The sequence below is a fragment of the Tenrec ecaudatus genome, chromosome 9 (genome assembly GCF_050624435.1).
Source record: "Tenrec ecaudatus isolate mTenEca1 chromosome 9, mTenEca1.hap1, whole genome shotgun sequence".
Taxonomy (NCBI): domain Eukaryota; kingdom Metazoa; phylum Chordata; class Mammalia; order Afrosoricida; family Tenrecidae; genus Tenrec; species Tenrec ecaudatus.
The window spans coordinates 157,289,839-157,304,540 of record NC_134538.1 but is presented as its reverse complement, the minus strand read 5'-3'; the positions used below and the strand labels follow the sequence as shown (position 1 = coordinate 157,304,540).

Here is a 14,702-nt window from a genome sequence, read left to right as displayed (position 1 = left end):
AAGCTGGGTGAGCTTTGGGGAGACCTGCAGGAATGGTGCGTAACACCTATGACGTCACCAGACACACTGCTGATTGTTGGGATGAAGTGAAGCCACCAAATAGGAAGAGGGTGTGGAACAAACTCACCTGTGCGCCCAATTCATCCCTGCTTTTCAGGGTGTGCAGGTGAGCATCACCCAAGCCCAGCCAGCTGTGGTGAGACTGGCAACCAACAGCCTTATATACTCAAATATAAGCCGACCTGAATATCAGCTGAGGCACCTAATTTTTTTTTAATTTTAACAATTTATTGGGGTTCATACAATTCTTTTCACAGTTCATATATATACATACATCAATTGTATAAAGCACATCTGTACAGTCTTTGCCCTAATCATTTTTTTCTCTTTTCTTCTTTTACATTTTATTAGGGACTCTGTATGTATATGTATGGATTGTGGTAAGAGTTGTATGAGGCACCTAATTTTACCACAAAAAAAACTGCATTTACAACGTGCTGAAAACATGGCTCGAGTGTACAGAGGACTTAACTCCCAAGAAAGCCCTCACGGAACTAGAGCAACAGCTGGTGCCACCTGAGGAAAAGACTAGACCCACCCCACCTGGAGAGCAGTCAGCCGGAACCTTCATCTCAGGAAGCAGAGCAGCACGCAGTTACAGAGGCCCTGCCTGCTGCAGGACCCCTTGGGAAGAGAGAAAGAAAAACTGCAAATGCCAAAGGCCTGCTGCCAGGAGCTACGGCCAGCAGTACACTGGCCTCTCCCCCACCAGAACCACACGCCGCCCACCTCACCGGCACCAGCAGCATCTCCCCCTTACTCCACCACCTTCTCCTGTATCATCCTCTTACGAACGCCCTAGTGTCACCTCACAAATGCCCCTTCTCTTACACTGGGCTCTGAGACCGGAGCGCATGGTAAGCTTTTCTGGTGGTCTCTTTGGTTTCCTCTACCCAAACTATTTATGTATTACCCTCAGGAGTGGACCTTGTTCGTAACCAGCACAAACGGTAACTTGTAGGAACCATGTTCATGATGCTTCTTTCTTCTCACCACATGATCTTTGTGGCTCTCAAGCTCTCATTAATCGCAAGAGAAGTTCACCTTCTTCAGACTGGACTCTCCCATTTCAACACCTGCCTTTCAGATCTTTGAAATCATCTTAAATGGGTCTACTTACAGGGCCACTGGGGGGACTCAGCCTCGGAAAACTGGAATCGGACCCACACACACCCGAGCAGCGAACCGGGGTTCAAAGGCTTTGCTCTTCCAACTAAGGGCGTCCTGGTCCCCTCCTTCACATGGAGACCACACGTCTGCTGCTGGGGTTCTCCTTTTCTTCCTTCTGCGTGCACCCTGGGAAAGCTGACCCTCCGCCTGCCTCTGCTTGCCCACCCACCTTTCTATCCTCAAGCCTCGGTGTCTGTGGTGCTGAGTCGATGGACTGAAACAAGGCTTTCAGCAGCTGCCAACAAAGTCCGTCTCAATCAATCCAGAAATAACAAGCGTCCACCTAAAGGGTCGCACAACAGGGTCTTCCCTGCAAAGCCTAGTGCGAGCTGCCCTTTCTCAGCATTCTAGGCGAGAGCACTCCGCAGCCACAGCGGGATCCAAGGCTGGCCTGATACAGCCGCTGGGTCTTTGCTACTGTTTGTAGTACACAGCTTACACCTTCAATGCACCTCATAAAAACGCAGTTCTATTTCTTACACAAACCTGCTTACAACAAGCCCCATAAGGGGTGCCAGGCCTACATGGAAGAAGGCCCTTGCCATGGGCCCCTCCAGGGCACCGGCGCGCTGTGACTCAGCCTTCTGAGTCATTAGTACCTGCTTAACCTGATGATCGGTGTGTCAAGCCAACCCAATGCAGTCCGATTACACGGAAACTCGACACAGGCAAGCAAACAAGACGGACCCAGCAGGGAGACGCACCAGGATCCAGCAGGCGTGCGCTCGCTCACTGAAAACTCAACACCCCCAAGTCGCAAAGCTTCTCTAGGGGACCCAGCCCTGTCACTCACCAACTTCTCTTTCTCCATCACTCCCCGTTCCCTCCACCTGGGCAGAGGAAAAGGGGCAGCATTTCAAGTGGTAGCAGGATAGCCCCGGGACAGGGGCAGGGGCAGGGGCAGGGGCAGGCCAACTTCGCAGTCAGCACGCAGCCTGGGACGTGGGAAGCAGCTGATCCTCACCTGTTCTTTGGGGCTATGAGGGTTTAGGTGAGCTGATTTCACCGAGTGAGGCCAAGAATGAACAGGCAAGCCACGGCCTAGGAAGACCAGCAGGGACTGCCAGGAGGAAACAAAGGTCTGAGCTGGAACCCGCCCTCATGTCCGACAGCCTCCGCTTGTTTCACAGAGGTGACTATGCTCTGTTTGTGAGATGACACAGTCGTCTTACTTTGGGGTGGTAGTCACCCATCTGCCCAAACACACGCCTTTGCCCTTAGGGACCAGAGCCGGCATGAGGTCCAACAAAGTAGGATAATGGGGCCAATAGGAGACTGGTCAAATTCTCACAAGTCCCAGGAAGAATGAGGAAAGGCTTTTGTGAAGTCTCCCTGCCTCCGTTTCACCTTTGAGAGCAGCTTTGTAAACCATCCACTCAACTGAGTGATTATTTGCTGTGCGGTGTCTGTTTCCAAGACATCGCCATCCTTTAAAAGTCTCTAGACAGAGTGGTTTTCAAAGCAACCCCGGAAGGGAACCAGAGTATTGATAGAGTGGCTTTGTTTCTGCCCTGCGAGCAGCTGTGGTACGGGTGCCCGTCACAGTCACTTCTGTACAGCGAGGTCAAGGCTCGCCCTCCCTGCGGACTCTCCAAAGTCTCCTTTCAAGGCACAGCATGGCACGAATGCGAAGGGTGCCGCAGAATGCACGACGCCCTCCTTCCTCCTCAGAGCCATCCAGAGTCCAGATCGTTTAGCTTCCTGAAGGTAAAGCCCATCTCAGTCTAGCACGGTCTTCTGGAGTGACTGGGGTGAGAGAGCGAGGGAAACTGCTAAAGAAACCCTTTCCCCACCCCGGGCCCTCTCTCGTCTTACAAGGTGAAGAGAACACACAGGCAGCCTCATTCCCCGATGGAAAGCGCAGCCCAGGAGCGCACCGCAGCCACCGAACGCTGGGCGAGAGTCTGGACCCCAGGGTGGAGGAGAGGCCAAGGCCTTTGGGCCCTGCATCCCTGCCACGGGAACCAACAAGACTCGTTTGGAGCCTACAAGAACAGACATGCCAGACCCTGGGCTCGCATGGTATTTAGTAAGATTTATGAGGCTAAGCCAAAAAGCACTGCTAAAAAAAACATAGAAACCCTTTTTAACAGCAGGAAATAACAAAATCTGAAGTGTTAGTTTCTCGACATCTCCTCCGTCTAGGTCCGGACATTTCTGAAAGATGGGCTTCTTCGGCTACCTTTCCTCGACGCATTCTGTGCGCCGTGACTTACACTACATTAGAGCAGCAGCCTGGGGACCCCAGGAGGGCTCAAGTGTTCCTTTTCAATGTGTGTGAGTCTGGGGACAGAAAGAAGTCTGAAGGGCAAATGCCGGGCTGGAGGGTGATGGGTTAGGTTTCCCAGGACAGCCCTTGCTACCCCAGAAGGATGAGCAGTTTGCAGTGTTCCTGAAACTTCTTCCCAAGGAGCCCTCCTGATCGCCTAGTGTTCTTTGGGCAAATCTGTCACGGTGACTCCTTTAGAATCCCAAAAAACAGTCACTGACAGCTTCTGGGCTGCCCTCTCTGCCTTGAATTTAGCAGGCCCAGCAAAATCCTTCGGAAGTCATGGCCTTGACTGGCCTGGTTTTCTGAGTCACCCAGGGCCCAGTGAGATTCAAGAAGGGTTTTGCTGAGAACGTGGCTGTAGCCATGCGCTGTTCACACAGACACGTTTAAACGTGTCTGGCTTGGAATAAGGCCAGCTGTGTCTGAATTGGGGCCCGAGCAGCAGTACGTTTGGGTTTACGCTCATGTGCAGTGCTCTCCACACCTTGCCAGAGTGAGCAAGCAGCACAACGCGAAATGGGCTGGGGATAAAAAGCAGGAGAGGAACCAGGAGTTCCTTTCACTCCCTGTCATTTCCCGGGGAGCTACAGGTGGGAACAAGGCTAGAGGTCTCTGTCCACCCAGAAACGCCTCAGAAGAAAGGCCTGGTGATCTTGCAAAAGATCAGTCTACGCTAACACACACGGCTCACCATGAGCGGATGCTGACTCCAGGTGACTGCTGAGTAATTTCAGCCATCACTGCATTTCAACAACCAGAACCCTCTCGCCCGCTCTTCCTGGGTAGCTGCTGCAATAGAAGGCCCCTCCTGAGACCCGTCTGTGGTTCTGCCTGCCTCCCTCCCTCCCACCTCACATTCCACTCCTGCCACAGCACAGTCACCAGTGCTACCAGCCACATGTCCCATCCCTGCCTCAGCTTCCTCCCACAACTGAACCATACAACTGGCATTGCCCACATCCAGGCCGCAGTTAGTCACACAACTCACTCCAAGAACCACCTGCGCCCCGGGCCATAGCCCATAGCACCCCACTTTTGCCTTAGCTAGGATTTAGTGCCCGCAGTTCCAGGACACGTCCTACAAACACATTCCCCTTGACAGTGGAAATGGCGTGCGCGCCCTCATGTCCCCACCCGCTCCGCTCACAGGGAACCAAGGCAGGCTGCACAGGCAGCCAGAGTGAGGGCAGATGCACCAGAAAAGAACACTGTGTGCACGTCTGCCCTGTCTGCAGCCAGGCCCAGGGCTGACCCGAGGGGAAGGGCAGTCCTGGCTTCCACCTTTGGAGAAGTGGAAAGTTCTGGCACACGGAAGCCCACGTTGCTCACTGACCTCCACTTGCCCATTTTGAGCATCTCGAGCTGGATGGCACCTCTTCAAGACCCGTCACAGCCCAGTAATTTTCTCAAAGGTCCCAGATAACCTGGTGTGGCCTATACGGTCACTTGAGTTCAGAGCATCTGGACCGAGCGACCAAAGGATGGAGGAGCAAGGGCACTAGTAACAGAAGGGCTGAGCGGAAAGCTCAGTCACCAGGGTGGCCAATGACCAAAGGTTAATACCCCACAGGAGACCATGATCCTGAGTCCCCATGGAGTTGAGAAGAGGAGGGGCCAGAGCCCTCCTGTCAGGTCGGGAGCACAGAGGGTAGTGAATGTAGCTGCCAACCAGGACCCCACATTTCGCTAGCACTCGGTTAGTTTACATGCGTAACCACCCGTTTTTCCATCTGATGTAGCGATCACTTTGGTATCTGTCCTCCGACAAGAAACTGAGGCATTGGGTTAGGGTTAGGGTAGAAAAAAAAAAAGAAACTGAGGCATTAAACAGCCAAGCGCCCCAACTGAGGTCAGCGGCCAATAATGAGGACAGGCTCAGCTGGGCAGCCTCCTGTTCTAACTCTCCCAATGCCACCACGGCCTCTCCCATGCCACTCGCCTGAAGGAGGCAGCCTCTCCTGAGAAATCGGCCACCCTCTGGACTGGACACCAGCCTCTGAGTCCCGTTGCAGCCCCCAGAGAGCAGCCTGAGCCCTGAGGGCTCTGGGTTCCCAGTCCAGCCCTCCATGCCGGACCCCAACCACTGGGCGGGCAGTTGCTCCAGGAGTGGAAGGCTGGTCCCGAACAGGCCCTCCAGCGGCCTTGGAGTCACACAGAAGACCAGCCGAGAGAGAGGCCCACATGACTTTACACGCTCGCTCCTTCGACTCCACTTCTATCGTACTTCTAGGAACCCATGCTATGTACACGGAGAGCTGTGCCACGCTCCGAAGTCACTTACTATAGCACTACTTATACAAGCAAACTTCTGGCGCTGATCACAGCAGCATGGTCACACAAACAGTACGTCTCCATACACGGCATACCATGAAGCCTCGTGGGACAGAGTGTGAGTGCTTTCTTTGTCTCGTATGAAAACGCCTCCATGACAGTAAACGAAAACAAAGAACAGGGGTGGATTTTTGATAATAGGCAAGGGGGGTGCGATACGACACATCTATACATTTTAAACCACCTAAATGTAGTGCTTGGAGAAAATAATACATTTAACCAATGGATTCGCTTGTATCAGAAACACAGGCAGTGTTTCAAACTCGATACATCATTCTACAGTGCTATCTGATCACATGTATTATAATTAAACTCTACAAGGAATTGTGAATAACAGCTTTGGCTAAATCTACTATCAAAATACCCACCGGCCTAATCTTATGTTTATTATCACATAGTCACAGCACAGAGACCCAGGAAGACCTTCAACAAGTGGGAGCCCCTCGGTCTACAGACGAGAGTGCTGTGGAGGGAAGCACCTCACCAAGAGGACCCAGTGAGGGTGCTGAGCATGGCCTAGTAGCTGACTGGCCCTCCAGGTGGGCCAGTCCCATCTCAGCGGGTCGGCTGTGGCAGTGAGCACTCCACAGGGAAGCAGAAGGGCCTGGCAGGAGAGGTTGTTTCTCAACAGCGACTTGTTCCAGAAAACTTAAGGTGGGGGGTTAAAATCACAAGAGGAACTTGGGGTGAGGTTTGGGTCTACCCAGTCAACTGTACTAAGAAACCCCATGAAAAATAAGCAACTTAACATCCAGGTCATTAAAAATAATTTCCTACATGAAAACAAACAACAAAAGGTTGTGGCACAGAACATAAAATGTTCATAAATTTTTAAGGCAAGTGGAACCTTTTCAAAGTTTCATGCTGCTTCTGATTGCATCTGACCCGAGGGCTCTGGACTCCTCAAGAGGCAGGAAGGTGTGAGGACCACCACGCTGGGTATCACAGCAGCATTGATCCCTGGGGTCCGCAGGAAGGGGACAGGGTGACAGCTGGACAGGCCTGGTGTGCAGCCTCTTTTGTGCCACTCTGCCATCTCAGATCACTTACTTTACCTTACAGTGAGCTCAGTCTCAGCGTCTTCATCTATAAAACGTGAGCAATACTGGTGGTTTTATCAGAACGGCGGGAGATATGTCAAACAAACTACCTGAACTACAGAAGGAATCATTTACTATTGTAGCCGCCACGAAGCTATTGGAATTTCCATCTGATGTCTAGCCATTCAGAAGCCCTGCTGGGTGGGATGATTAATGCACTTGGCTGCTAACTGAAAGGTTGATAGTTCGAACACAGCAGACACTCTGTGGGAAAAAGCCGTGGCAGTCTGCTTCCATAAAAGTGACAGCCTGGGAGACAAATCGACTTGACACAACAGGGAGGTGGTAGCATGGTGCCCCACTATCCATTTGTGAAGACAAGTAGGAAGTGGGCGTTGTAAGCCCACCCAACCAGCCCCAGCGACGAAACACCCTCAGCAAACACTGATTTTTATACTCACATATTTCATTTCAAACTTCTTAGCCAACATTTCAACTTCCTCCCTCTCCCGATGCTCATCGTTAAATGGGTCTTCCGTCGGAATGGACCTCTTCTGACTCTGCGGGAATGGAAAGAGAAGTAGAAGCATTCGTACGGCTTCAACCAGAGTTGGACGTAGAAGAGGGCTTCAACCAGTGTGTGGGAAATGGGATCAAAAGAGATCGGCTTTCCTCCACAACTTCCACATACCCCCAGAAAACGCCAGATCACACCTTCCCGAACACAATGGGCTGCTTTGGGTCAGAAACGCTTCTAAAGCCACCTCCAGATCAAGACCGAGTGCCCGACGCTCAGTCACCTGCCTGGGGACGTCACTTGAGGACGTGCAGTGGAGAGGGCTCGGGCTTGCTGCCGAGGCCAGCATGGGCCATTCAGGGAGCGCACTTTATGCTGGACAAGTCGGCGTGGCAGCACTGTGGAAGGGTCATCACGTTGGCTAGCGCCCTTCTGGCAGGGGCTTACTCCAACAGGGGCTGGCTCACACGCCACATGCGCTCACCACCAACTCACGCCAGCAAGTCTATCCTAGCAGACAGGGCTGCGCTGTGGGGAAATGGGATGCAAAGGTAAGGGAGGTCTCCCACAAACGGTTCAAAGCTCCCTCGTGTACATGCTTTTTTAAATACACATATCAAAACAAAAGGGAAAAAAGCTACTTATGGGTAAAAATTGTCATCCAGTTATGGACAATAGAGCAGAAAGTTGTTAAAAATAATAAAACGAGGCTAGGTGTGGGAACTGAATAACACTGCCAAGCATTTAAAACACACGGACATCACAGTTGAAATACTGGATACGGATGTGGCTGATGCTCACAGTGGTAAAGAGCCCTGGCTGGGCAGTGGCTTAAGCGCTGGGCTGGGCTGGCAACCACAGTGTGAGCGGTTTGAAACTACCAGCCTCCCCAGGGGACAGGAGATGTGGCTGTCTGCTTTGGTAACGGTTAGCCACCCCAGCAGCCCTGTGGAGCGGTACAACCCTGTCTCGGGAGTCACAGGTGGCTTCACTCTGGCTACAAAGGCTGAGATACCCTCCATCTAAAAAAGATGACAGAAAACACACGGGCAGAATGAATCCACACCAGCTCATGGCACCTGGAGCATGAGTAAACGGTGATACCCCTTAGAGCTTAAAGGAATTCACTTTAGAACCAATTCCTGCTATAATAAGCAAGAGAAAGACAAGGTTTTTCACTCCCTTAAGGACTTACAGTCCCAGAAACCCACAGGGGCAGTTCTGCCCCGTCTATAGTGTTGCTGTGAGTCAGACAGAATTGACTCAACGGCAGCAGTGAGCTGCTTTTGTTTGGTTTGGTTCGGTTCAGTTCTAAAAGGCAGTGAACACGCAGACTCCTTTGCTCCAAGGTGTTCCCAATAGCCCTTATGCACATGGTCTGAAAGGAAACCCGAGTGTCGGGAATGGACTGATACTGAACTTAAGAAGGGTGGTTCTGCTCAGGTGAGCCTGGCCTAACTGGAGGCCACAGTTAAGGACAGTGATCGAGCCTGGCCATTACACACTGTCCCTACAGGTCCCTGAGCTCCAGCCTGCTGTGTTGTGTCTGCTTTTAAACAGAAGCATCTTCGTGTTGTCTTTAAGAGGTTTCATGGAAATTTTATCTAGAAATCAAAAAGTCCATTCTTATTTACTTTTGATAGCCGATACAAATAAGCTGAGGACAAGTCACAATTAAGAATCCTTTTCCTCCCTGAAATTGAGTCTCTAATAAGTGTCTTTGTTTCTTATGAAGAAAATGATTTAAAGATATTAAAGTTCTAACCACCCACATGGGGAATGAATGCAACACTGTGTCCACTGATCTTAACGCTGCTTTCGAGAAATAAGTCCATACAAAAATGTGCCACGGGACAAATAGTGGGCTTCCACAGGAGTTAGGGTACCACACTAACATCACTTAGTTTTATTTTGACAGTAAATGCTGAACTAGCATTCTGGGTGACTAGAAGAGTTAGAAAAAAACATTTCTTTTGCACCCGTCATCGACAAACCAGATTTCAAAACTGTATTAGCACACGTCAGCCCACACAGTGAGGAACTCAGTTTTCAGGGCAGAGGAGGCCCCACCACCACCACTACTGCTACCATCCTGGGCCCTTGAACTCCTGAGTCAACCTTACAGAGACAAGAAGGTGAAGGACTAGCCAGGCCGGGGCGGGACAACAGGGAGGTAGTTTGCTCTGTCATGTTTTATAGGCCACCTACACTGACCAAATGTGGTTTTCCTCCTTCGTAAAGAAAAATGCTGATTGTCTTTCTGTTCCTGGAGCTACTGTGCACACGGTATTTATGAATGGGGCTGATCTAATCAACCCTAATATTGATGGTATTTGCTCATTTCAGTAGTCCCATATCCAACAGAGTGAAAACCTTACTCGGGGATCAGCAGCTTCCCCCTTTGCCTCTCAGTCTATGTGGTACATGCACTGCTCAAAGGCAAGAGCTCAAAATTGCGTCAATTTTGAAAACATTTCAAGGGGAGGAAAACCAGGTAAGGGTCCAGCCACCTTCATTCGATCTCTCCTCCCAGACCCCCTTCTCATGGAACGACACCCTCTTGTTCTCTATTTGAAGGCTCACTCTACGTCCTCACTTACTACACACCAAGTGTGTTCACTGGCAGTGACCGGGAAAGGTGGGCACATTTCTGTCCCAAAAGTGCACTGCATAAACTGTGGATTTTTAAAAGCTGGAATATGCCAATTGGCATATGGAATCTCACCAAAATGACAAGTCCTGGTTGAAAATTCAATTTGAAAGCCCTAAATGGAAAATTCAGAAAAACACAAAGATTAACTTTTTTCCTATTAGTGAACTAATTCTGGTTCCATCAAATCTACTAAGCTAAAGATCAAAACGGGACTTGATCCCTAACTTTTCTCCTTTTTATCCCTCTCTCTTTTTAAAAAAAAAAATAAGGGTAAGATACATAGCTAATACTAATTTATCACAGCCTGAGTATGTATGTAGTGGGCTACGCACTGGACCTGCTAACCAAATGAAGAAGACAGACAAGGCTTTCTGGCCCTGTCAAGAGCTAGTCTCGGAAGCCCAGAGGGGCAGTTCTAGTGTGTCCTGAGAGTTGGAATCAACTTAAGGGCAGTGTATTGTTGTTGTGCAAGTACTACAGCAAGAAGAGGGTCACAGTTTCACAGTTGTGGCCTTTGGATTTCTGCCATGCATTAATTTTACTTCATTTCTGCAGGACCCTCTACGTTTAAAGGATGAGTTGTTTCTCTGTACTTCCAACTATTGGTTCATACCAAGGGCAAGACTCTTAACAGAATTACTTATCCCCATTCTGTGTGGTAGTCATAGCTGGGTTCTTGCCCCAGGGAGTCCCGCTGGGCTAACTCCACAAGCCAATGCGAGGCATTATGATGACCAGGTGGTTTTTGCCCAAATATGTTTCCTTAAGGAACTAAAACTACAAACTAACTTACTGTATATACTCGAGTATGAGCCCACCCGACTATCAGGCAAAGCACCTAATTTTACCACAAAAACGGCATTTAAAATGTGCTGAAAAATTCGGCTTATCCAAGAATATATACAATACATTAGGAGTTAAATTATAAGTACGTTGAATAACTGCTCCAATCCAATTATTCTCAAAATGATATGATTAAAAAAAGACCAGCACATTTCCTAAAGAACGGGGCCACCCTCACTGAAAGCCACTCAAGCAGGCACAGATGGGGACAACCAATGATCTCCAGCCTCCGTTTCGTTTTGGCTGAAAACATTTCCCAACAGGCACCACACAATTACCGCCAACAGCGCCCAATCAACAAAACCTGGTGATGTTGCTTAAGGACCCTTCCGGTTAACAGCCAAGGATGACGGGGAGACCAGTCGAATCTGGGTACCGTTAACCTGTGGTTCAAACCAACCTCACTGCTATCCAGTCCATTCCGACTCACAGCGAGTCCATGGGGCAGGTAGAACCGCCCCTGAGGGCTTTCAAGACTAAATCTCCCCGGGAGTGGAAAGCCTCTCATCTGCCTCCAGCCGGGGCGGCTGGTGCTTTCGAACGGCAGACCATGTGGTTAACAGCCCGATGCTCAACCCACTACGCCACCAGGGCCACCTATCACCGCTGCCCTTTCATACAGTTACGCCGTCATTTCCCTTCCTCCCTTCGAAAGGTCACCCACCAACCCCCAACAATGGAAAGGACCTAAGGCAACAACAAGCCCCTCTTAAGGCCCTCGCTCAGTGCCCGCAAAGGCCAATCTGAGCCTGGACATTCCCAATGAAGTTCGCGAACCGCCAAAGCCGCGGGTTTTGTCATCGCCGCCCCCCACCCCCCCGTGACAACGGCCCTGTCGTGAAGGCTGCAACCCGAGCCTCTAAACCCAGGGCCGACCGCCCAACGAGGACGCGCACGGGATCGGGAGGCGCCGTGGAACGCAGACGGCGACACCTTCCCACTCCCTGCCCACGTGAAACAACTCCACGGAAAAACAAAGCTAACACGGGCTCCCGGCAGTGAGCCGACCGAGGAAATCCAGCAGCCAGACAGCCACTCGTCCCCAGCATTCCCAACGTGGAATTCCGAGGGGCTGAGAGTCTAGATGACTTTTAAATCCCCTTGGGAGGGGAGAAGCGCCCCAAGCGCACGCACACAGCCAACAGCCCCGGCGCTGGCCCCGTGCGCCCCCAACGCGAAGCAGGAGCCGGGTGCCAGCAAAGGAAGCCCCCCACCCCTCTGCCCCAGGTCGGGGGGCGTGTCCCCCAAGGCTTTCTCTTCCTCCCACAGGACCGACGGCGGCCGCTCCACCGGGACAGCTCCGCCGCACAACTTGCGGGGAGCCAACCCCCATCGGCAGAGCCGGGGGACCCCGGGCGGGTGCGCGGTCCCCTCGGAGCGCGGAGCGGCGCCCGGGCGCCCCCCGCCCCGTCTCGGGGCGTCCCAGGTCGGTGTACCCGTTGTTCTCCGCACAGCAGCAGCTCCGGGTAGCTGAACTCCACGCAGCTCTCGTCCGTGGGGTCCTTGAGCACCAGCTCCAGGCGCACCGTCTGGCGGGGCGGCCCCGGCGGCGGCGCGGCCCGGGCGGCCGGCTCCCGCGGCGGCGGTGGAGGCGGCAGGGGCGGCGGCGGCTCGGGCCGCGGGGGCTCGCGCTGGAGCAGCGCCATGGGCGGCTCGGCGCGGCTGGCCTCGCGCGCCGGGGGCTGCGCGTCGGGCCGGGGGGCGGCCTCGCGCGGCGCCGGCGGCTCCGGCCGGGGCGGCTCGCGGGGGGGCTCGGGCCCGCGCTCTGCGCCCCCCGCGCCCTCCGCCTCGCGCCGCCTCGCCGGTGACAGGCTAATGAAGGCCACCCTGCGCGGCTCCGCCATCCCCTCTGTTGTGGCCCGCCGCTCGCGCTCGGGCCGGTGCGGGGTCCACGCCGGGCTGCTCGCCCGCCCGCCCTGCCGGTCTCTCTCCGCCGCTTCTCTGCCCTCCTCCGCCCTCAGCCGACGCCACCGTGAGTGCGGACCGTGCCCGCCGCCCCGCCACTACGTGCGGACCGGCCCCGCCGCCATCGCCCCGGTTGCCGCGGCCGCCATGTTGGATCCCCCACATAAATAGAAGCAGGCCGCCGCACGGGCGCATGCGCACGCGGCAGCCGCTCGCGTCCACAGTCGTGGCTGCAGCTCCCTTTTCCTCTTTTCCTTTCGACGGCCGGGAGTCCGGACGGGTCCGCGGAAGTGACGTCACGGCCCGGCTCGTTGCCCGGGGAACGGGGACGCTATCAGCGCCGTCCGCCGGAGGCGCTCGGGGTTCCCAGCGGCTTCCGGAAGCGCCGCCAGTCGGAAGTTCTGTGGTCCCTCGCGTGCTGGCGACGGCGAGGCTTCGGGTTCCCAATTCCTGTCCGCAAGCCCGGCCGCCGCCGCGGGAAGGGTTGTGGGCGACCGATCGAAACGTGGTCCTGAAAGCTTTGCAGTTGGGAAAGCGAACAAGCAAATCAGCACTGTCAGGTCCCAACTGTCGGAGTTAGTAGGAAACTGCCTAGGAGGGCTTGGTGGCGAATGAGTTGGGTGCTCGCCAATCACAGCGACATGGGTGGCGAAGTGTGGCTGCTAGTCCACCAGCCGGCTCCGGGTGTGGCGGTCCCCTCCCGGAAAGGTGACCCACCACCGAGGAAATCCCATCAGGTGGTCTTCCACACTGACGCCTCAGAAGAAAGGGCTGGCGGTAACAGCCCAGGATCACAGCCTGGAAAACCCAGTGTAGCAATGCTGCTTGGCACACGTGAGATTGCCAAGAGGTTGGGGTCACCAGGAGGCATGACCGATTCCACGGCAGCCAACAGCAACGCTCTAGACATACACTTCCCAACGACCCATTTTGGAGGTGGGGCAAGAGAAGATCCTGGATCAAGACACACCTTGCGGAACCCCCCTGAGATAAGCCGACTGGCTTTCAGATGGGACTCAGCAGAAGAAAGTACATTCCCGCATTCAGAAATTCATGCCTGTGGTTTTTACAATAGCCGGATTACCAGCCCCTGCTGGTGGGCTTCCTGGGCTTAGCCAAAGCTTTGTCACTGAGGAGTGACAATTCCTTTAGCTCTGCTCCCCTTTGCTTCTCCCCTGGAGCCCCTGTGGCCGGCGCCGGCTCCCGCGCAAGCTCTAGCTCAAACCCGCCAGCCTCTCCTGGGAAAGATGGGCTCTGCTCCTGTAAAGATTTCCTGCCTCAAATCCCCCTCCAGGGCCACTATCAATGGGAAGCGCCCAATGGCAGTGGGTTGGGTTTGGTGGGGAGGTATTACTTTGCCCAGGAGACGTGGTAGTGCCCTGTTTAAAGCTCTCAGCTGCTAACTGCTAGGCTGATCGTTTGAAATCACCAAACAACTCCCTGGGAGAAAGCAGTGGCAGGCGACTTCCATACAAATTATACAGCCTTGTAAACCCTGTGGGGCAGGTTTTCCCTGTCCTCCTGGGTGACTGAATCTGAATGAACTGGAAGTCTGTGGCTTTGGCTTTTATTCTGATATGTAAGAGGATGGGATGATGTTGATTCCCAAGGTCCCTCTCACCTCCCAAAGGCTCTTCCTGTTCTCTGACACCCTTTTTATCTCCACAGTGCCTCTCCTCACTCCAGTCTCTGTTGTCAGAGTGGCACTATGGGACCTTTCTGTTCCTACTAGTCTTGCAATGGGGCCATCTTCATGTTTCTAAGACACTCTTAACTATCTCATTCTCTATCTTAGTTGCCAACCTGCCTACAAAATAAGTTCTCTACGTACAGTCAGACTCTCAACAATTTCTCTCTTAAGCCTCACACTGCAACCTAGAATACAGACTCCATTCTACACAGTGACCCAGG

The 14,702-nt window shown here is 53.2% G+C and overlaps 1 protein-coding gene across 1 annotated transcript in view; it reads right to left on the bottom strand.

Moving 5' to 3' along the window:
* UBN2 (ubinuclein 2) overlaps positions 1–13,064 on the bottom strand; it is a 69,798-nt gene extending 56,734 nt beyond the window's left edge. The window contains exons 1-2 of the mRNA XM_075558723.1: positions 12,323–13,064; positions 7,335–7,433 (exon numbers count right to left, since the gene is read on the bottom strand). Of these exons, the coding sequence (XP_075414838.1) occupies positions 7,335–7,433; positions 12,323–12,730 (507 nt within the window). The 5' untranslated portion in view covers positions 12,731–13,064. The remainder of the gene's footprint in view (positions 1–7,334; positions 7,434–12,322) is intronic.
* Positions 13,065–14,702: the final 1,638 nt, after the last annotated feature.